At 29.8% G+C, this 15,462-nt stretch overlaps 2 protein-coding genes across 2 annotated transcripts; one reads left to right on the top strand and one right to left on the bottom strand.

Moving 5' to 3' along the window:
* Positions 1-729: 729 nt before the first annotated feature.
* On the bottom strand, positions 730-5,092 carry LOC114170473 (RNA pseudouridine synthase 4, mitochondrial). Its single transcript, XM_028055962.1, has 9 exons — positions 4,618-5,092; positions 4,394-4,537; positions 4,251-4,298; positions 4,095-4,175; positions 3,193-3,306; positions 2,965-3,063; positions 2,346-2,457; positions 1,678-1,724; positions 730-1,559 (listed from the first exon to the last, which is right to left on the bottom strand). Exons 1-9 carry the CDS (start codon positions 5,026-5,028, stop codon positions 1,203-1,205), a joined length of 1,413 nt encoding a protein of 470 aa, XP_027911763.1. The 5' UTR covers positions 5,029-5,092; the 3' UTR covers positions 730-1,202.
* Positions 5,093-9,636: 4,544 nt separating this feature from the next.
* LOC114169436 (methylthioribose kinase-like) lies at positions 9,637-11,735 on the top strand. The gene is made up of 5 exons (XM_028054583.1): positions 9,637-10,389; positions 10,547-10,721; positions 10,800-11,001; positions 11,115-11,329; positions 11,411-11,735. Exons 1-5 carry the CDS (start codon positions 9,879-9,881, stop codon positions 11,574-11,576), a joined length of 1,269 nt encoding a protein of 422 aa, XP_027910384.1. The 5' UTR covers positions 9,637-9,878; the 3' UTR covers positions 11,577-11,735.
* Positions 11,736-15,462: the final 3,727 nt, after the last annotated feature.

Raw genomic sequence — 15,462 nt, 5'->3', positions numbered from 1 at the left:
CTTTAACTAATGTTGTAGATAAATATTTTTAATATAAAAACATCTGAAAAAAAAAATATTTTTTCAATTTATTGAATTAAAATACAAAGCAGCAAATATCATGACTTGCAATGAGACAATTTTAAAGACAAATACTTGTACCAGGTGATTGTTACACGTGCATTTAAGACAAAAGTCAACTAATTCACATTTTGAAATTTTAAGGACATCTTATTTAATTTGTTTATATCAAAAGTTTTACCTGTACTAACACATTATAATGTTTTCTTTTAATTTTAGTTGTAATTTTTTTTTCAACTTCAATATAATTTTTAAAACTATATTTTTTTACGGTTGCATACAATAAAATATATTACAATAGAAAAGAGGGTTTAACCCAACACAAATACTAGGTATTAAAAGGTCTCTTATAATATTCAATTCAATTTTATTTTAACACAAAAACAATTTAATCATTTTCTAGATATCAATTAAACATTTTTTATTATATCATATAAACCAAAATCATTCTTAATTTTTTTATTCATTTTCTTTCACTTTTCTCTTCTTTTTTATTTTTTTTTACGGCACTTTTCTCTTCTTAATTCAAACGACCTTATTTTCTTTTCTCTTTTTCCTCTCTTTTCTTTTCTTTCCTTTACGCTTCTCTGTCTAAATATAACATTAATATTTTCTCAGAAGTAACTCATAAATATTGCTCTAACCATTTCTAAACCACTAACACAAATATAAGAAAGATTCCTTATTAAAATATTTGTCTAATTAATGAGTAATAACATTTTTATAGCATGGACAGCAAAAATATACTTACTGTCAGGAAAAATATACTAGTTATCATGATGTGGCTATGATGGACAAACAATAAGATTGAAGGAACTGTTAAAAGTGGCAGATGATTCTCTCTTTCACTGTGCTCAAATTCCTATGAATCAACTGACCTGAATTTAATTCAATGGCACTGCTATGAAGAGTAGCACTGTAGCATGACATAGAGTCAGCAATGCTTTACGGTTAGGAAATGCTTTATGGTTAGGAAAAACGCAATTCCAGGTGTGACAACAAGCTCAAACCAACATCCCGTGAATTCTGAGGAAACCAAGCGAATAATTTGAATTAACTCAACAATTTGTGACATCCCAACTTCTTAGCATATTTTGAGGCTGTGAATTCTGAGAAAACCGAGCGGAATAATTTGAATTAAATCAACCATTTGTGACATCCCAACTTCTTTGCATATATGGAGGCAAATCCGCTACCAACTCAAGTCCTTCCACTAGTGAAAGATCACAATTGGAAAATGATTGCACATTTTGCAGTGCTTGAGATATATTGGGTAAGACTATTTGCTTGCAATGAAGATGTAAACGAGGATGATTCTCAGAGATGCTCCCATTGTTCAAATTAAGGCCAAAGGGGAGTGTTTCTTCCTTGAGAAGCTCTTCACAGGAGTCCTCCACATTAGACAAATCAAAACCTCCCCACTTCCTGTGAGCTTGCCATCCATACTTGTAGTCCCCAACTATTGGTGTACCTAAAACCTCAGCACAGTGCACTCGAAGCTGTGGCACCAGTATACACACTTAGAACAGAGATTATGATGAGTCATATCAAATAATTTTAACATTTTATGTTCTGACTAACACAAATTTCAAATGATTCTTCCCTAGTTTTTGTTACCTGGTGTTTTCTACCAGTTAAAGGGGACAACTCCAACCATGTGTAACCTGCACTATTTGAGATGGCATAAGAAGGGGGTGCCAGATAAGAAGAGCTGAGGAGAAGCACTTGACAGTAAAATTCATGCTAAAGAGGGTGGACAAAAATACACATCACAATTTTCCTACAAATGTAGGCTCAAATATTGGCATACAGGTGTTATTGAGATTAAAATCAGACATCCCCTCTAGCTGGGTTTACTTATGCTTTTGGCAGACTGTAAATTCTATTTCCCAAACATGAAATTGAGTCAAACTCATATTTGGTACGTGACCATTAGCTCTTTTTGTCAGGAACTCTGCCTTTCTAGTATCAAGTAAAAATGCTCAACAACATTATTTAATAAAACAATTTGTAAGATAAAGTAGTTTGGAAGCATGCATTTCTTGACTTTGCAAAAACTTTTTAAGCAGTATTGTTAATAATTGCTTCTAGAACACTAACGACATTTAATGACCCCAACCCATTAACAATTAGTGAGAACAAGAGTGGCTGAAACTAGGGTCCTAAAGAATTTAAAATATCACAAAAACATGTAACACGGGAAAATAACGGAATTTGTTCTTATCACTCTCAAAGAAATTTGATGAAATTTAATCTTATAATTAAAAGTAAGCTTCATTACCAACCTTGTGATGATGATGCAAGCACTCGGTACTCTGTAATTGCATGCTGTGATGACAATGATGCTGAATTGTCAACTACAGTTATTCGATCAGATTTCCCGTTGTCAACTACCACCTGAAAACAAATAAGGGCTGCAAGTTTACAACAATACTAGGCAAGAATAAGGAGCTTTCTATAGCTACTCAAATCAATGTCCACTTATTTTAAAGTTAATTTAGGTTGTGGGCTATTGCATTCAAATTGTAAGGCCTAAGCTTTCATGTCATCATGCATTGCCAGATAGTTGGCAGCAATCCATGAACGTAGGGCTTCATTTTATGGATACTAACAAGTTTGTTTTGAGCTTGCCTTTAAAGCATTAAAGGAACCACCATGACTAAAAATTAAAGGATTAAGGTAAATTCATCCTACTGGTTGTTTAAAATGTTTGATACTTCAGTTTTAAGACAATGCTGTAATTCACTGCTATTTATGCACATTACATACAAGTAAATGTTTCATAAGTTTGACAATTCTGATACGAAATGGATGAAGCGCGGACAAAGCATAACTTTCCGGGAGTAAGATTGACCAAATGAAATATCCTAGTAAATAGTTAATAAGCAACAATATGGATACAACCTTACCCAGTGAAGCAGTGACCAATCCCTTTGAACGTCTAGGACATCCAAGGACAAGTGCCCAATACCTTCTCTGTAGTATTCTCTTCTCTTCGCCAATCTATTTAAGATCAAACAGCACAAAATCAAGAAAAGCAATGAAATGGACATAGACCCTAAATGACCAATGCTCTAAATGTTTTAGCATGCATGAAGCATTTGATGTAAAAAGAACAATTATTTTACTCACATTATCTAAAGCCCTAGATGTTTTCTCCCGAAAGATGGAATGCAGAACTGTAGTACTTGTCTGTGTTCTTCCCATCACCAGAATGCCAGAACAGTCTCTGTCTAGTCTATGCACCTAAAAACAATTTTGTTAAAGTATCAGACTAATATCTAGTTCATGCTTCATACATCCAAACAACCATCAATCATATTGGCACGGGAGAAAAGACAAGGCAAACAATTCCACTAATTTCATTGAAGTTAAGTTCAAGCTTTGTAATGATTATAACAGATGAAACAGTATTTCATAGAAGAATAATAAATAATACTGTTTACCACTTTCTTTTACCAAGATACCACTTGGATTTTTCTAACTGACGAATCTTGAGTATAAGAACAATTAAAGTTTATCTAATATAAAATTTAAAAAAAAAAAAAGCATTTCCTGCCATTTTTTTTCATGTATTGTTTACAATTGCAAGCAATTCCCATAAAAAATAAGCATCTGTCATTGAACACTGCTGCAGGAAAGAGTATATTGCTTCACAGAGGAAAAGGCTTCATCATGTCCTAGGTTCTTAAATACTTTTATTTTTGTCATTATAACAAAACCAATGGAAAAATTTGAGCAGTAAGTTGAGTGCATGATCATCTTGAGTTCGTTCCTCCCAGGACACAAACAGCCAGAGCCAGATTGTCATGTGAAATCATTAGCAAAAGAACAATAAACTGAAAATCAGTTTGCATTTGCCAACTACTCTATGTAACCCTTTTTTGTCGTCATAATATATTAGATAACAGGCTGAGGAAGAAACGAAGATAATGAAATTGTAAACAGTTTGGTACTAGAAAAGGCATAACAAAGTGAATGATAAAGAAGAGATTGCACAAGTACAGATACGAGAAAGATAATAAAGAGCTTACCAGACGAGGGGGTTCAGAGTATTCATAATTTAAACATGCAGCAGCTACCACATCTAAACTGTGTTTGATATTAATGCCACCCTAATGAGAGACATAGATAGCATGTGTAAGAATTAATGAGTGAAGACGACCCAAATGAGAGGGGTAGGCCCATACCTGCACGGGCATTCCTGGAGGTTTGTTGAGGACGAGAATGGCAGGATCCTAAACACATTAGCATAGATTGAGGTGAGAGCAAGCTATGAGACACGGACAAGAAAAAAAAAAGAAAATAAAGGAGTTAAGTTAACGTTGAAAACCTTGTATATAACAAGAGTGCGGATAAAGTTAATTTGCTGAGGAGTGAGAGGAGAGTGAGGTTTGTGTGTAGGCGCTGGTTTTTGTTGAACAGATTGAGGAAGTAAAATCCGATCTCCAGCGTTCAAGGTGTACTTAGCTGCCACCTTCATTCCTCAATGTTATGATAATACGATGTGTGGTATAACAGGAGAAGAACAGGAACGAGATTGAGATGGGTACTCACCCTTTTGAGTGTTTGATGTTGCGTGTCCATGTCAGGAGGACAGAGAAGTCGAACTTGTCTCAGACGGAAAAGCTTGTGCAGAAGGGACACGGGGAGGTTTGGGCAGCAGCGAACAATCCATTTGAGCGCGGTGGTGGGAGTGGAGGAGAGTTCGTTTCCTGTTCCCTTTCTCTTTCCCTTCACCTCCACGGTGGCGCTCGCAGCCACGGGAGGCAGCGTAAGCCATTTCTCCTCCCACTGCCTTCCCGCCGACAAGTGCCGCCGACCACTGCTCAACGCTCTGAACATCCATTCTGTTTGTGCCGCCATCGCCAATCTCATCACAGGTTTCAATTTACACCCTCTTCTCTTTGTTTTTCCTTTCTTAACAAAGCAAATCACAACGAGTCCAAATTTAAATTTGAAAATCATCAAAATTTCTACAACCTGCTGGAGAAAGGTATCTGAATGAGGGAAAACAATTCATCATCTCATTTGAAAGTTATTGGGATCTTTTTGTATAAATATTTTGAGATAAATAAATAGCTTTGATCATATTTAAATTGAGAGCGATTTATTAGATGTAAGAAATTTAATTATTAAAAAAATAAAACAATTTCAATAAAAAAAATCAAAATTCTCTAACTGGTTAACCATCTTTATATACTAATATCCTAATAAATATTGAAAGAACAGTTATAATTTTGTACATTAAGTTCAAAAATAGTTTAAATTTTATGTCTTTTACTGATATTTGAACTTTGACACTCACAATTGTCATAGTTTCCTTCAATATAATATTTGAAATGGTTAGCGCATTACATGTTGATATTTAGCTATTATATAATGTCCACAGTATATGGAATAATAACATAATTGAATTAAAAACTTATTTAGGGTGTGTTCTTATGCAATTTTAGGGGAAGGAAAAGATTGATTTAGGTTGATTAGAAGTTATTGATATTTATGATGTTCTTTTTGTTGGATTTGGAAGTGATAATAGAATAGATTTAAAAATTATTTTTGTGAAAATTTATGAAAAATTTGATTGATGTGACTAAAAAATAAAATTTGATAAATGAAAACGTAAAATGACCTAATTGTCTTTAGTGTTAAAAAAGTATAATTAAATGGTATTTAGATAAATTGTAATTAGTTTTTCATATATTATTATCATACATAAAAATATTATAAATATTTATGAATTGAAAAAAAAATTAAAATATATTTGATTTAGAAAATTTAATATTTAATTAAAAAAATAAACATTAGATACAAATGTAGTGTGGGAATGTATCTAGATATTGAACCATTTGTAACCGAATACAAATGTGGTAAGTGAAAAACTGAAACCGGATATAGACGTGTGCATCAGGAATCTTGTTCGCAGACCTCGAACTCATGTTTATGAGTGCAACAACAACGTGATTTTTTTTTACATATAATAACATGGACAATAAAAATATTGTGGTAAAATATATTTTTTATTTCTAAAAATTATTATTAAATGTAATTAATAGTAAAAATTATGTAAGAAAAAAAAGTTAAATTGTAGTCCAAAAATATCTCAGAACAAATACTATAGTTAAACAAAAGCAAGGGCACTGGATAAAAAAAAAAGTTCTGCATTTGACCAAAAAAGGTAATTTTGTCAAATAACAAAACTAAGTTACAAATCTCTTCACAATAGGCATAGGCATGATGGATTAAAGCACAAATTTCACATTTCCATGCTCTCCATCGCCTTCAATTGAGCAAAATAATACAAAAATTGTTACAAATCCAGCTTCCAACTCCGTGTAAATAGTAAATCACTTATAATGAACACACACTAAATGTTGCAATTTATTTTGACTATCTCATATTTATTTTTAAAATAAAAATTCATGACTATCTTAATTTTTTATCTTGTCATCTCCATTGACAAACGGTATACCGTATTTCTATTCAAATGTATTTATTTATTACTTCAAAAATTAATTAAACAATTATTTTTTAAAAAAATATGATATTACTAAGTATTATATATTTATTTTAATAATATAAAGACAAAGTAGCCAAAAAATATCTTCCACTATGATATCAAAAAATAAATTATAATTTTATAAATACAAGTAGCCAAAAAAATAATATAAGTTAAATATATTTTAATAATTTAAAATAGAAATAAATATGATAATAAAGACAAATAATTAAGTTTTTATACACTATGTTTTTAATAAAGACAAATACATTAAGTTTTATACCCTATGTTTTTACATAATCCTGTAGTATCTTCCACCTAGAGATGGCAAATAAACCCGTCCCCGTGAGTATTGTCCGAACCCGTCCCCGTTTTGACGGGGAATCCCCGCATTGACTGGGTATGGGTATGGATATGGGTATGAGAATCCCCGACTTTTTTAGTTGGATATGAGGATGGTATGGGGATGGACATATCCCGCCATAATACCCGTCCCCGCCATATCTCTATTCTTGTTTAAATTATTAAAATATTCACAATTAATTAAGTAACCTTATATATATATATATATATATATATATATATATATTATTTCTTTTAATTATTTGGTTTGTCATGAAACTTATTCGCATCTCCAATATATTTTGTATCTTATCATAACCTTTATGTAATTATGTTAGAATGATGTATGTTAATTAAAAAAAGTTTATGCTCACATTTGAATATTTCTATTATTTTTTAATATTTTTATTTATTATATATTTTCTTTTCACATTATACTCACAATGTAAGGTAATATAAAAAAAAAAATTCTTTACTTATTATTATTATTATTATTTGTTTAATTTGAATAACTCTTTTGTTTCATTAAAATAATTTTCGTTATTTTTCAACCATTGAGTATATATGTTGATATTTGAAAAGTTTTATTAGTTCTCTAAGATATTTTTCATCTTATCATACCTTAATTATACATTTGATTTCCTTTGTGCGATTTCTTTCGATAATCTCTCAGATTATTTCTAAAACACACATTTGTTAGTTTTTTAATATTTTTTATTTATTGTTTGTTATTTTCATCATGTAGAATAATATTTCGATATATTCTATCTAATTTTTTATTATTTTATAACTCATTATTAATCATACTGTAATTTTTTCACTTTAAATTATGTTTGAAGTGATTAAAATTATATATATATACATAACATATACATATACATATATATATATATGTATGTATATATATATATATATATATATATATATATATATATATATATATATATCATATATATATATATATATATATATATAATGATATTTAGGAATAGTATATGATAATTCACTACAAGAAAAACATGAAATAGTGACTGATTTAGTCATTAACCCATATCAGTCACCATTGGTGGTAGTAGTTGATTTATTGTCTGAATCAGTGATTAAATTACTAATTTAGTGACCAATTTAATTACTAATTTATTTGTAATTTGATGACAATTTTTTTGGTCACTAATGATATTTATATTTAATTTTAACTACTTCAAACATAATTTAATAATTAGTTCTTTAAGGTATTTTTCATCTTATCATACCTTAATTATACATTTGATTTCCTTTGTGCGATTTCTTTCAATAGTCTCTCAAATTATCTCTAAAACACACAGTTGTTAGTTTTTTAATATTTTTATTTATTGTTTATATTCATCATGTAGAATAATATTTGATATATTCTATCTAATTATTTATTATTTTATAACTCATTATTAATTATATTGTAATTTTTTCACTTTAATTGTATAAATAACTTTTATTTACTACAATATAAAAATTTAATGTAATTGCTATGAATATTTTTTTGTCACTATCCAACATCTATTGAAGTTCAAAAGATACAAAATCTATGTCAAAAATTTATTATTATATTTATTATTTGTTCTTTGTATCATTTTGATCAAGTGACGTATTATAACTTTTATTAATGTATAAAAAAAAGATTTATTAGAATTTAAATAATTGAAGTAAACAAACATTTAAAATATATTTTAATTTGAATATTTGTTTTCCTTTTATATTTTTTTAAATATTTTTAATTTTATCAACTAAGTTCATCAATGTTGTAGTTTACAAATTTAATAAATGTTTTGGTTCTCATAAAATTTTATTTGGTATTCTAATCTAAAATGTAGACAATTATAATTTATTTTAAAGTATTTGATATGGAAGAAACAATCATCCTCCTAATATTGAATATTTGATAATATTATGTTTTCTTTACCGTAATTTTTTTTCTTTTATAAAAATTAATATTGAAGTAGTTAGAACATGGGTACGGGTATGAGTACGAGATTATACCCGTTACCCGGTGGGGATGAGGATGAAACAAAAGTTTGATACCCGTTGGATTTAGGTATGGAGATGAGGATGAATTTTTTATGGGGGGATGAGTATGGGATAACGAAATCCGTCCCCGCCCCGCCCCGCCCCGTTGCCATCCCTACTTCCACCTTTTAAATATTTTTAACGAATTCATTAAAAATTTTTTATTTACTCTCTTATAATATTTATTATTATTAGTCGCTACATGACTAATATTGTATTAGTGTTATTCTTAAAAAAGTGTAGTGATTTATAACATGTTGTAACTCAAAAAAACAATTCAAAGTAATCATAAAACCTGATATATAAGTGTTATTTTTGGAGTGTTCGATAAAAAAGAACGGCATATAGTACTCTAAATATAAAAGAAGGATAAATGAATAAAAGGTGGATGAGAAGACGTGAACATAGAAAATAAGAATACTAGTAGATATGAAGTAAGAATTTTGATATAAAGAGTTCGAAGTTGCATATCTATAAAAAATAAGATTAATTAACAATATATAAATAATATAAATAGATACGATTTTCACTTTAATTGAATTAGATTTAAATTTCATATTCTATCATAATATCACAGTGATTATTTAAAAATAATAAATAACACCTGTCGAAACGAATTTTCTTATACGTTCTATTTTATTCGATATCATATCATGTCACTAACGCCCATTCATCTCTGGACCTTAAAACTCACTTTCTAGCGAAGAGTCATGGAAACGAGCTTAGGAGTGGTTGGTCAAAAATGAATTTTGGTAGCAGATTCTTGGAAGCTGTGAATTTAAGCAGAAACTATTCGTAGTTGAAAAGTAGTGGGAAGAAGAAAGGTGAGGCATGCACAACCATTTGTGAGGATACAGTGGCAGGTTCAATGAACCTGTAGTTACTCAGTTCCGTTATATTCTTGCTCAGAAGTAGAAGCAAAGAAAGTGAGCGTTGAATGGCGTTTTTGGAGTTTACAAGACTTGATGAGAGATCAGTGATAGAATACGTGAAGGGCGTCGCCGCCCTCTCCTCCGTGCTGAAGCTGGAAGATGACGGTGACGCCGCCGAGAAGCTAACCGTGAAAGAGATCGGAGATGGTAACCTGAACTTTGTGTTCCTGGTAGCGAACTCTGCACACTCCCTTATCGTGAAGCAGTCTCTCCCTTACATCCGTTGCATCGGGGAATCATGGCCACTGACGAAGGACAGAGCATACTTTGAGGCCATGGCCCTAGAAGAACAGGGTCGCATCACCCCTAACCATGTCCCACAACTCTATCATTTTGACCCAACCATGTCCTTGATCGCCATGCGCTACCTTCCCCCTCCGCACATCATACTCAGGAAAGGCCTCATCGCTGGAATTCAGTATCCGCTCCTCGCACGCCACATCGCACACTTCATGGCAAACACTCTCTTCTTCACTTCTCTCCTCTTCCACTCCACACTGGATCACAAACGCCAAGGTACATATTTAACTGTTGTGTGTGAATCCTGTGATAAGTGAAGACGATGAAAATCTATGGTTGAATTGAAAATTATATCAATTTCTTATCTTATTTGACTCAGGTTTATCGGTGTTGTATCTCCTGACCTAACATTTTGGTTGATTCTTGTTTCTAGTTGCAAAATTCTGTGGTAATGCCGCCTTATGCAAGCACACAGAGCAGGTTGTTTTCTCCGACCCTTATCAAATTTCCCAATACAACCACTGGACTTCTCCCTATCTTGATCCTGATGCCGAGGCTCTTCGTCACGACAATCTCCTCAAGCTTGAAATTGCTCTCCTCAAATCTAAGTATATGCCACTCTGCTATGCTCTGCTCTTTGTATGCACGCACGCACACCAACTTTCTAATAGTTTTTGTTCCTCCAGGTTCTCAGAGCAGGCCCAGGCACTCATTCATGGGGATCTGCACACTAGTTCTGTCATGGTTACTCCTGAATCAACTCAAGTCATTGATCCAGAGTTTGCATTTTATGGACCAATGGGTTATGACATCGGTGCTTTCTTGGGAAACTTGATGTTGGCTTTCTTTGCTCAGGATGGACTTGTTGATCAACCCCATGATAGAAAAGTACGTCCAATTCTAGTATTATCATACACACTCTCTATCATCCTGATTCTTTGTCACTATGTCAAAAATAGAAATTCTCTTCTTATCTGATTGGGCAAAAATATGTTTTGCAGGCATATAAGGAGTGGATTCTTGAGACAATTGAAGACACTTGGAATCTCTTCTACAAAAATTTCGTTGCACTTTGGAATGAGCACAGAAATGGTGATGGTGAGGCATATCTTCCGGCAGTTTATAATAATCCTGAGGTTCAACTCCTTGCGCAGAAGAGATACATGACACAGTTGTTTCATGACAGTCTTGGATTTGGTGCTGCCAAAATGATAAGGTGACAAATTTAACAAAACAATGGAAAAAGAAATTAACAAAACAAGGATTCACTCTGAATTATTGTATGTATGTTTGACAGGAGAATCGTAGGGGTGGCCCATGTTGAGGATTTTGAATCCATTACTGATGCTGTTAAACGGGCTTCCTGTGAACGCAAGGCTCTTAACTTGGCTAAGATGATTCTCAAAGATAGAACAAATTTTCAAGGCATTGACCAAGTTGTTTCAGCAATTCGACAATTTTAGTTTACACAAGGGTTTCACTTAGCGGTGTGACTTTCAGTAGTATCTCCTTCTGTCTTTCTTAAGTTAATTTAGACTTTTATCCTATCCAATGTGTTAATGAAGAATCATTCATGAGTTGGGACAAGTTTAATTTAATCTCATAAAATTAATCTGCTTTAATTAATATTTTTTATTTTACTGTATCATGATGTATATTTAAAGTAATTGGAATAATTATAGTTTTTTTTTATCAAATAGATGTAATACTACTTAGTTATGATGCGAATGGATATATTTCTTTTCTGATAAATAAGCTGAATAAATCGTTTTTGAAAACACAATTTTGAAACGAAATTTTTAATACAGTTCAATTAAAATTTTGTACAGTGAACAACTCTAAAATACTTTTCTTTTTCAACAGAAATTATGTTTAAAAATATTTTTATTTTTTAATATATTTTTTATGCAAGCACGCCATTTTTTTTAAATTGATGTTTTTCACTCTTTAATAATGAAGAGTAGTTAAGTTTTGCATGTAATAAGTACAATATTTTTTTCCCGGAAAAATGTTTTTATCTTATCATATAAAAATACTCCATAGACGATTTTTATATTTATTTATTTATATATTAATATTTTAATTCAAATTATTATTCAAATTATTATTACGTTAATTTAATCAATGAACCAAGTTATAAATAACGCGTAAATTAAAATAAATCCAAAGATTTATTTAAAATTACAAACCATATATATTTTAAAAGTTTCTAAATAAGGATTTTTAAATGACAAAGGAATAGATTCTTTGAAAGAATCCAAACAAAAATTCAGATGAAATTGTGGATAAATGTAAACCACTTATCGATTATTTAAAAAAAAAAAAAACTGTTTTTTCTTTTCTAATATCTGAAACTCAAAAAATGCTTAAAATATTGAACAAATTGTCTAGTCGGCCTGAAATTGTGCTTTGCAAGTTCTATTTCTATACGTGTACATTTTTTAAATTTGGGTCCATTTGGATAATAAAGTATAATTACATCTATTCAGTAAAAAAACAATTTTTCTTCTTATTTTTTCTTTAGATCAGTTCATTAATGAAGAAGTCTTACCTTAAGTATGTTCATATTAATTTAGTTTTTCTTTTTTTTTTCTTTCAAAATGAATAACTATTTTTAATTACTTTGAAAATTTGAAAAAAAAAATATTACCATCTATTTAAAATAAGAAATAAAGCATTTGATGGGGAATTATCTCAATTTGAACAAAATTGATAGCCATGTTATGGTGGTGGTAGAAATTAAATTATAAATTTAAGCCTTAAATACTTTAAAGTAAGATTATGACCGTAACTAATAAAGAATGATAGTTCTATATTAATATATCATTTATCCTATCACACCAATATTGTATATCAAATACAGAACAAAAATTCTTCCATCTATACTATTGAGTTTTTTTTTTCGTAATCTTTATCTAAAGAAGAGTTTGAATTGTAATAAAAATAAATAAAATATAAATGATAAAATGTTCTTCAAAAAGAATAAAGTTCCCAGAATAAAATATCTTATAGTTGGACAATAATAATGAATGGATTAACAAAGTTCATTAATCTATTTAAACTTTTTGGTGATCTATCATTGATAAAATTTAATCTAATTCATTCATTAATGTTTTTATAATTATTAAAAAAAAATACTCGTCTCCAATAAATTATTTGAAAAAACTGACTATATTTTACAATTTTTCCTTTGAATAGCTTAAAACAAACTTTAATTTTTATGTGAATTTGTTACAAATTGTAAAAATAAATAATTATTATATAAATCAAGTATATTTCAAGAATACTTACATGAAATATGTGAGAAGTTGGACAAATAATCATAAAAAAAAAAAAAAGTAAAGAGTGAAGGATGAAATGTAATATAACCTTACAAAATAAGTTTATAATTACACGTATTTATATAGTATAATTTGAATGAAGATCTTCATCACATTACATACACAAAAAACAACGGAATTAATTTTGAGCGTAGGAAAAGAGTAATTAAGCTGAAGAAATGAAAGTGTTGTTCAGTGACCGCGTCCTCTGTGGCTTGGGCCAGAGTATGCTCTCTCCATTATTACAGTGAGGAAGAACGAAGAAGAAGAAGACGGATCATCTTTCAGCGGTCTCACTCCCTCAACGTTCACGGAGAAGGAGGCCAACACCACCAAAAACATTATCACACAGTAATAATAACCCCTCTTCATTTTCTTCCAATTCTCAATGAATCATGGTGTAGTGTGCATATAGATATATATAGAACGAGTGTTGAAGAAATCATAGGAGAGACTTTTGTTCTTTGACTTTCATCATTCTCAGCTTTGAATAGCTAAAAGAAAAGAAAATAGGAGTTAAGAGCAGAATGAGACGTGTTGAAGGGTTTATGGCTTCTACACTACAACCTACCCACTTCTTTCTCTCTTCTTCCAAATACATCAACTTATTTTTATAATCACACATTCTATCTATGATACTGCCTAAAAATAAGTTTAAATTATAAATATTCATATTTTATTAACCTCAGTTCTTTCAAATGATTCATAAATTACAATAATGTATTCTTTCAGAAGGAATGTTTTTCATATTTAAATTATTAAAATAAGTAAATATTATATTATATAGGTTGGGAAACATGGACGTGTCTTTTTTGGACTCAACATCCTTTTCCCATTAGAGAAGTAAGTAATGAGAATGATATAGAAATAATGGGGAAGTATGCACAAATTGTTTACCTTCCACTTTCAAGATTTCGCATCGTTTTAGCTTTTCACGTTTCCACCAAATCTTACAAAAACCTACCAACCAAACAACTATATCTCTGACCAAATTATAACAAGTTTTTTTTCTTGTTTTCATATGTATACTACATATATACCTTAATCAGGTTTCAGTTAAGAAAATCGTTTTATTATTCTTCATCTTTTTATTTTAATAATTCAAACTACTGCTAAAGTCAAACACAAACCAGCTTAACTCGCGTATCTCACTTTTACCTATAATATAATAGTAGGTATCAATCATATTAATACAGCACCGACAAAAGTCAGGCGACTACGTAAATTCATTTTTTTGGTTGCCTGTTTATACGAGAATACTACTCTACTTTTTAATTAAGTTAGATTGAATAAAACTTTATTAAATATGTTTATAATATATGCAAATGATTAGATTTTGATTTTGATTCTTTTTCTTTTCCTTTTTATTTCCTCAAAATTAAAAATTACTATTTTTTTAATATCTGATATTGTATAATACTATTTAATAAATCATGCATTAAAATAAAAGTCAAATCAACATTTCAAGTAATACAAACAAGTATTAGGATATAAAATCTACACATAACACTTCAAAAACAAAATTCTTTAAAATCTCTAAAAGCATTAATAAGATAAGTTTTAATAATTAATAGTAATTTAATATTTTAGGATGGAAAATAATATATTCAAAAGTAAACAAAATTAAAATTTACATATTTTATAAGAACTAAAAGTAGTGGTTTGAAACTTCATTAAATCAAGAAACAAAGAAAAAAAAGTTGTGACGACCATAATAAAAAATTGAACAGCCATTTAAGATGAAACAGTTCTGATTAGGTTTGTTCTTGTTTTTGATAAATTGTTTTAAGAATTACCAAAATCTGTAGATTTTGAGTAAATCATGGAATACAAACAAATAAAAACTGAATGGCAGACAAGAATGTCATTAATTTTTTTTTTTCGTTTAAACGTTTTTTTCTAAAAAGGAAAAACAAACATAATATTGTTTTAAATTTATGGTAAGAAAAGTTTGAAGAGAAGAAATTGTGTTGCTTTTATTGTCTAATATGTTACGAATATTCTATCATAATACTAGTAAAATTTATAT

The sequence above is a fragment of the Vigna unguiculata genome, chromosome 2 (assembly GCF_004118075.2).
Source record: "Vigna unguiculata cultivar IT97K-499-35 chromosome 2, ASM411807v1, whole genome shotgun sequence".
Lineage (NCBI taxonomy): Eukaryota > Viridiplantae > Streptophyta > Magnoliopsida > Fabales > Fabaceae > Vigna > Vigna unguiculata.
This window is presented reverse-complemented; position numbering and strand designations above follow the sequence as displayed.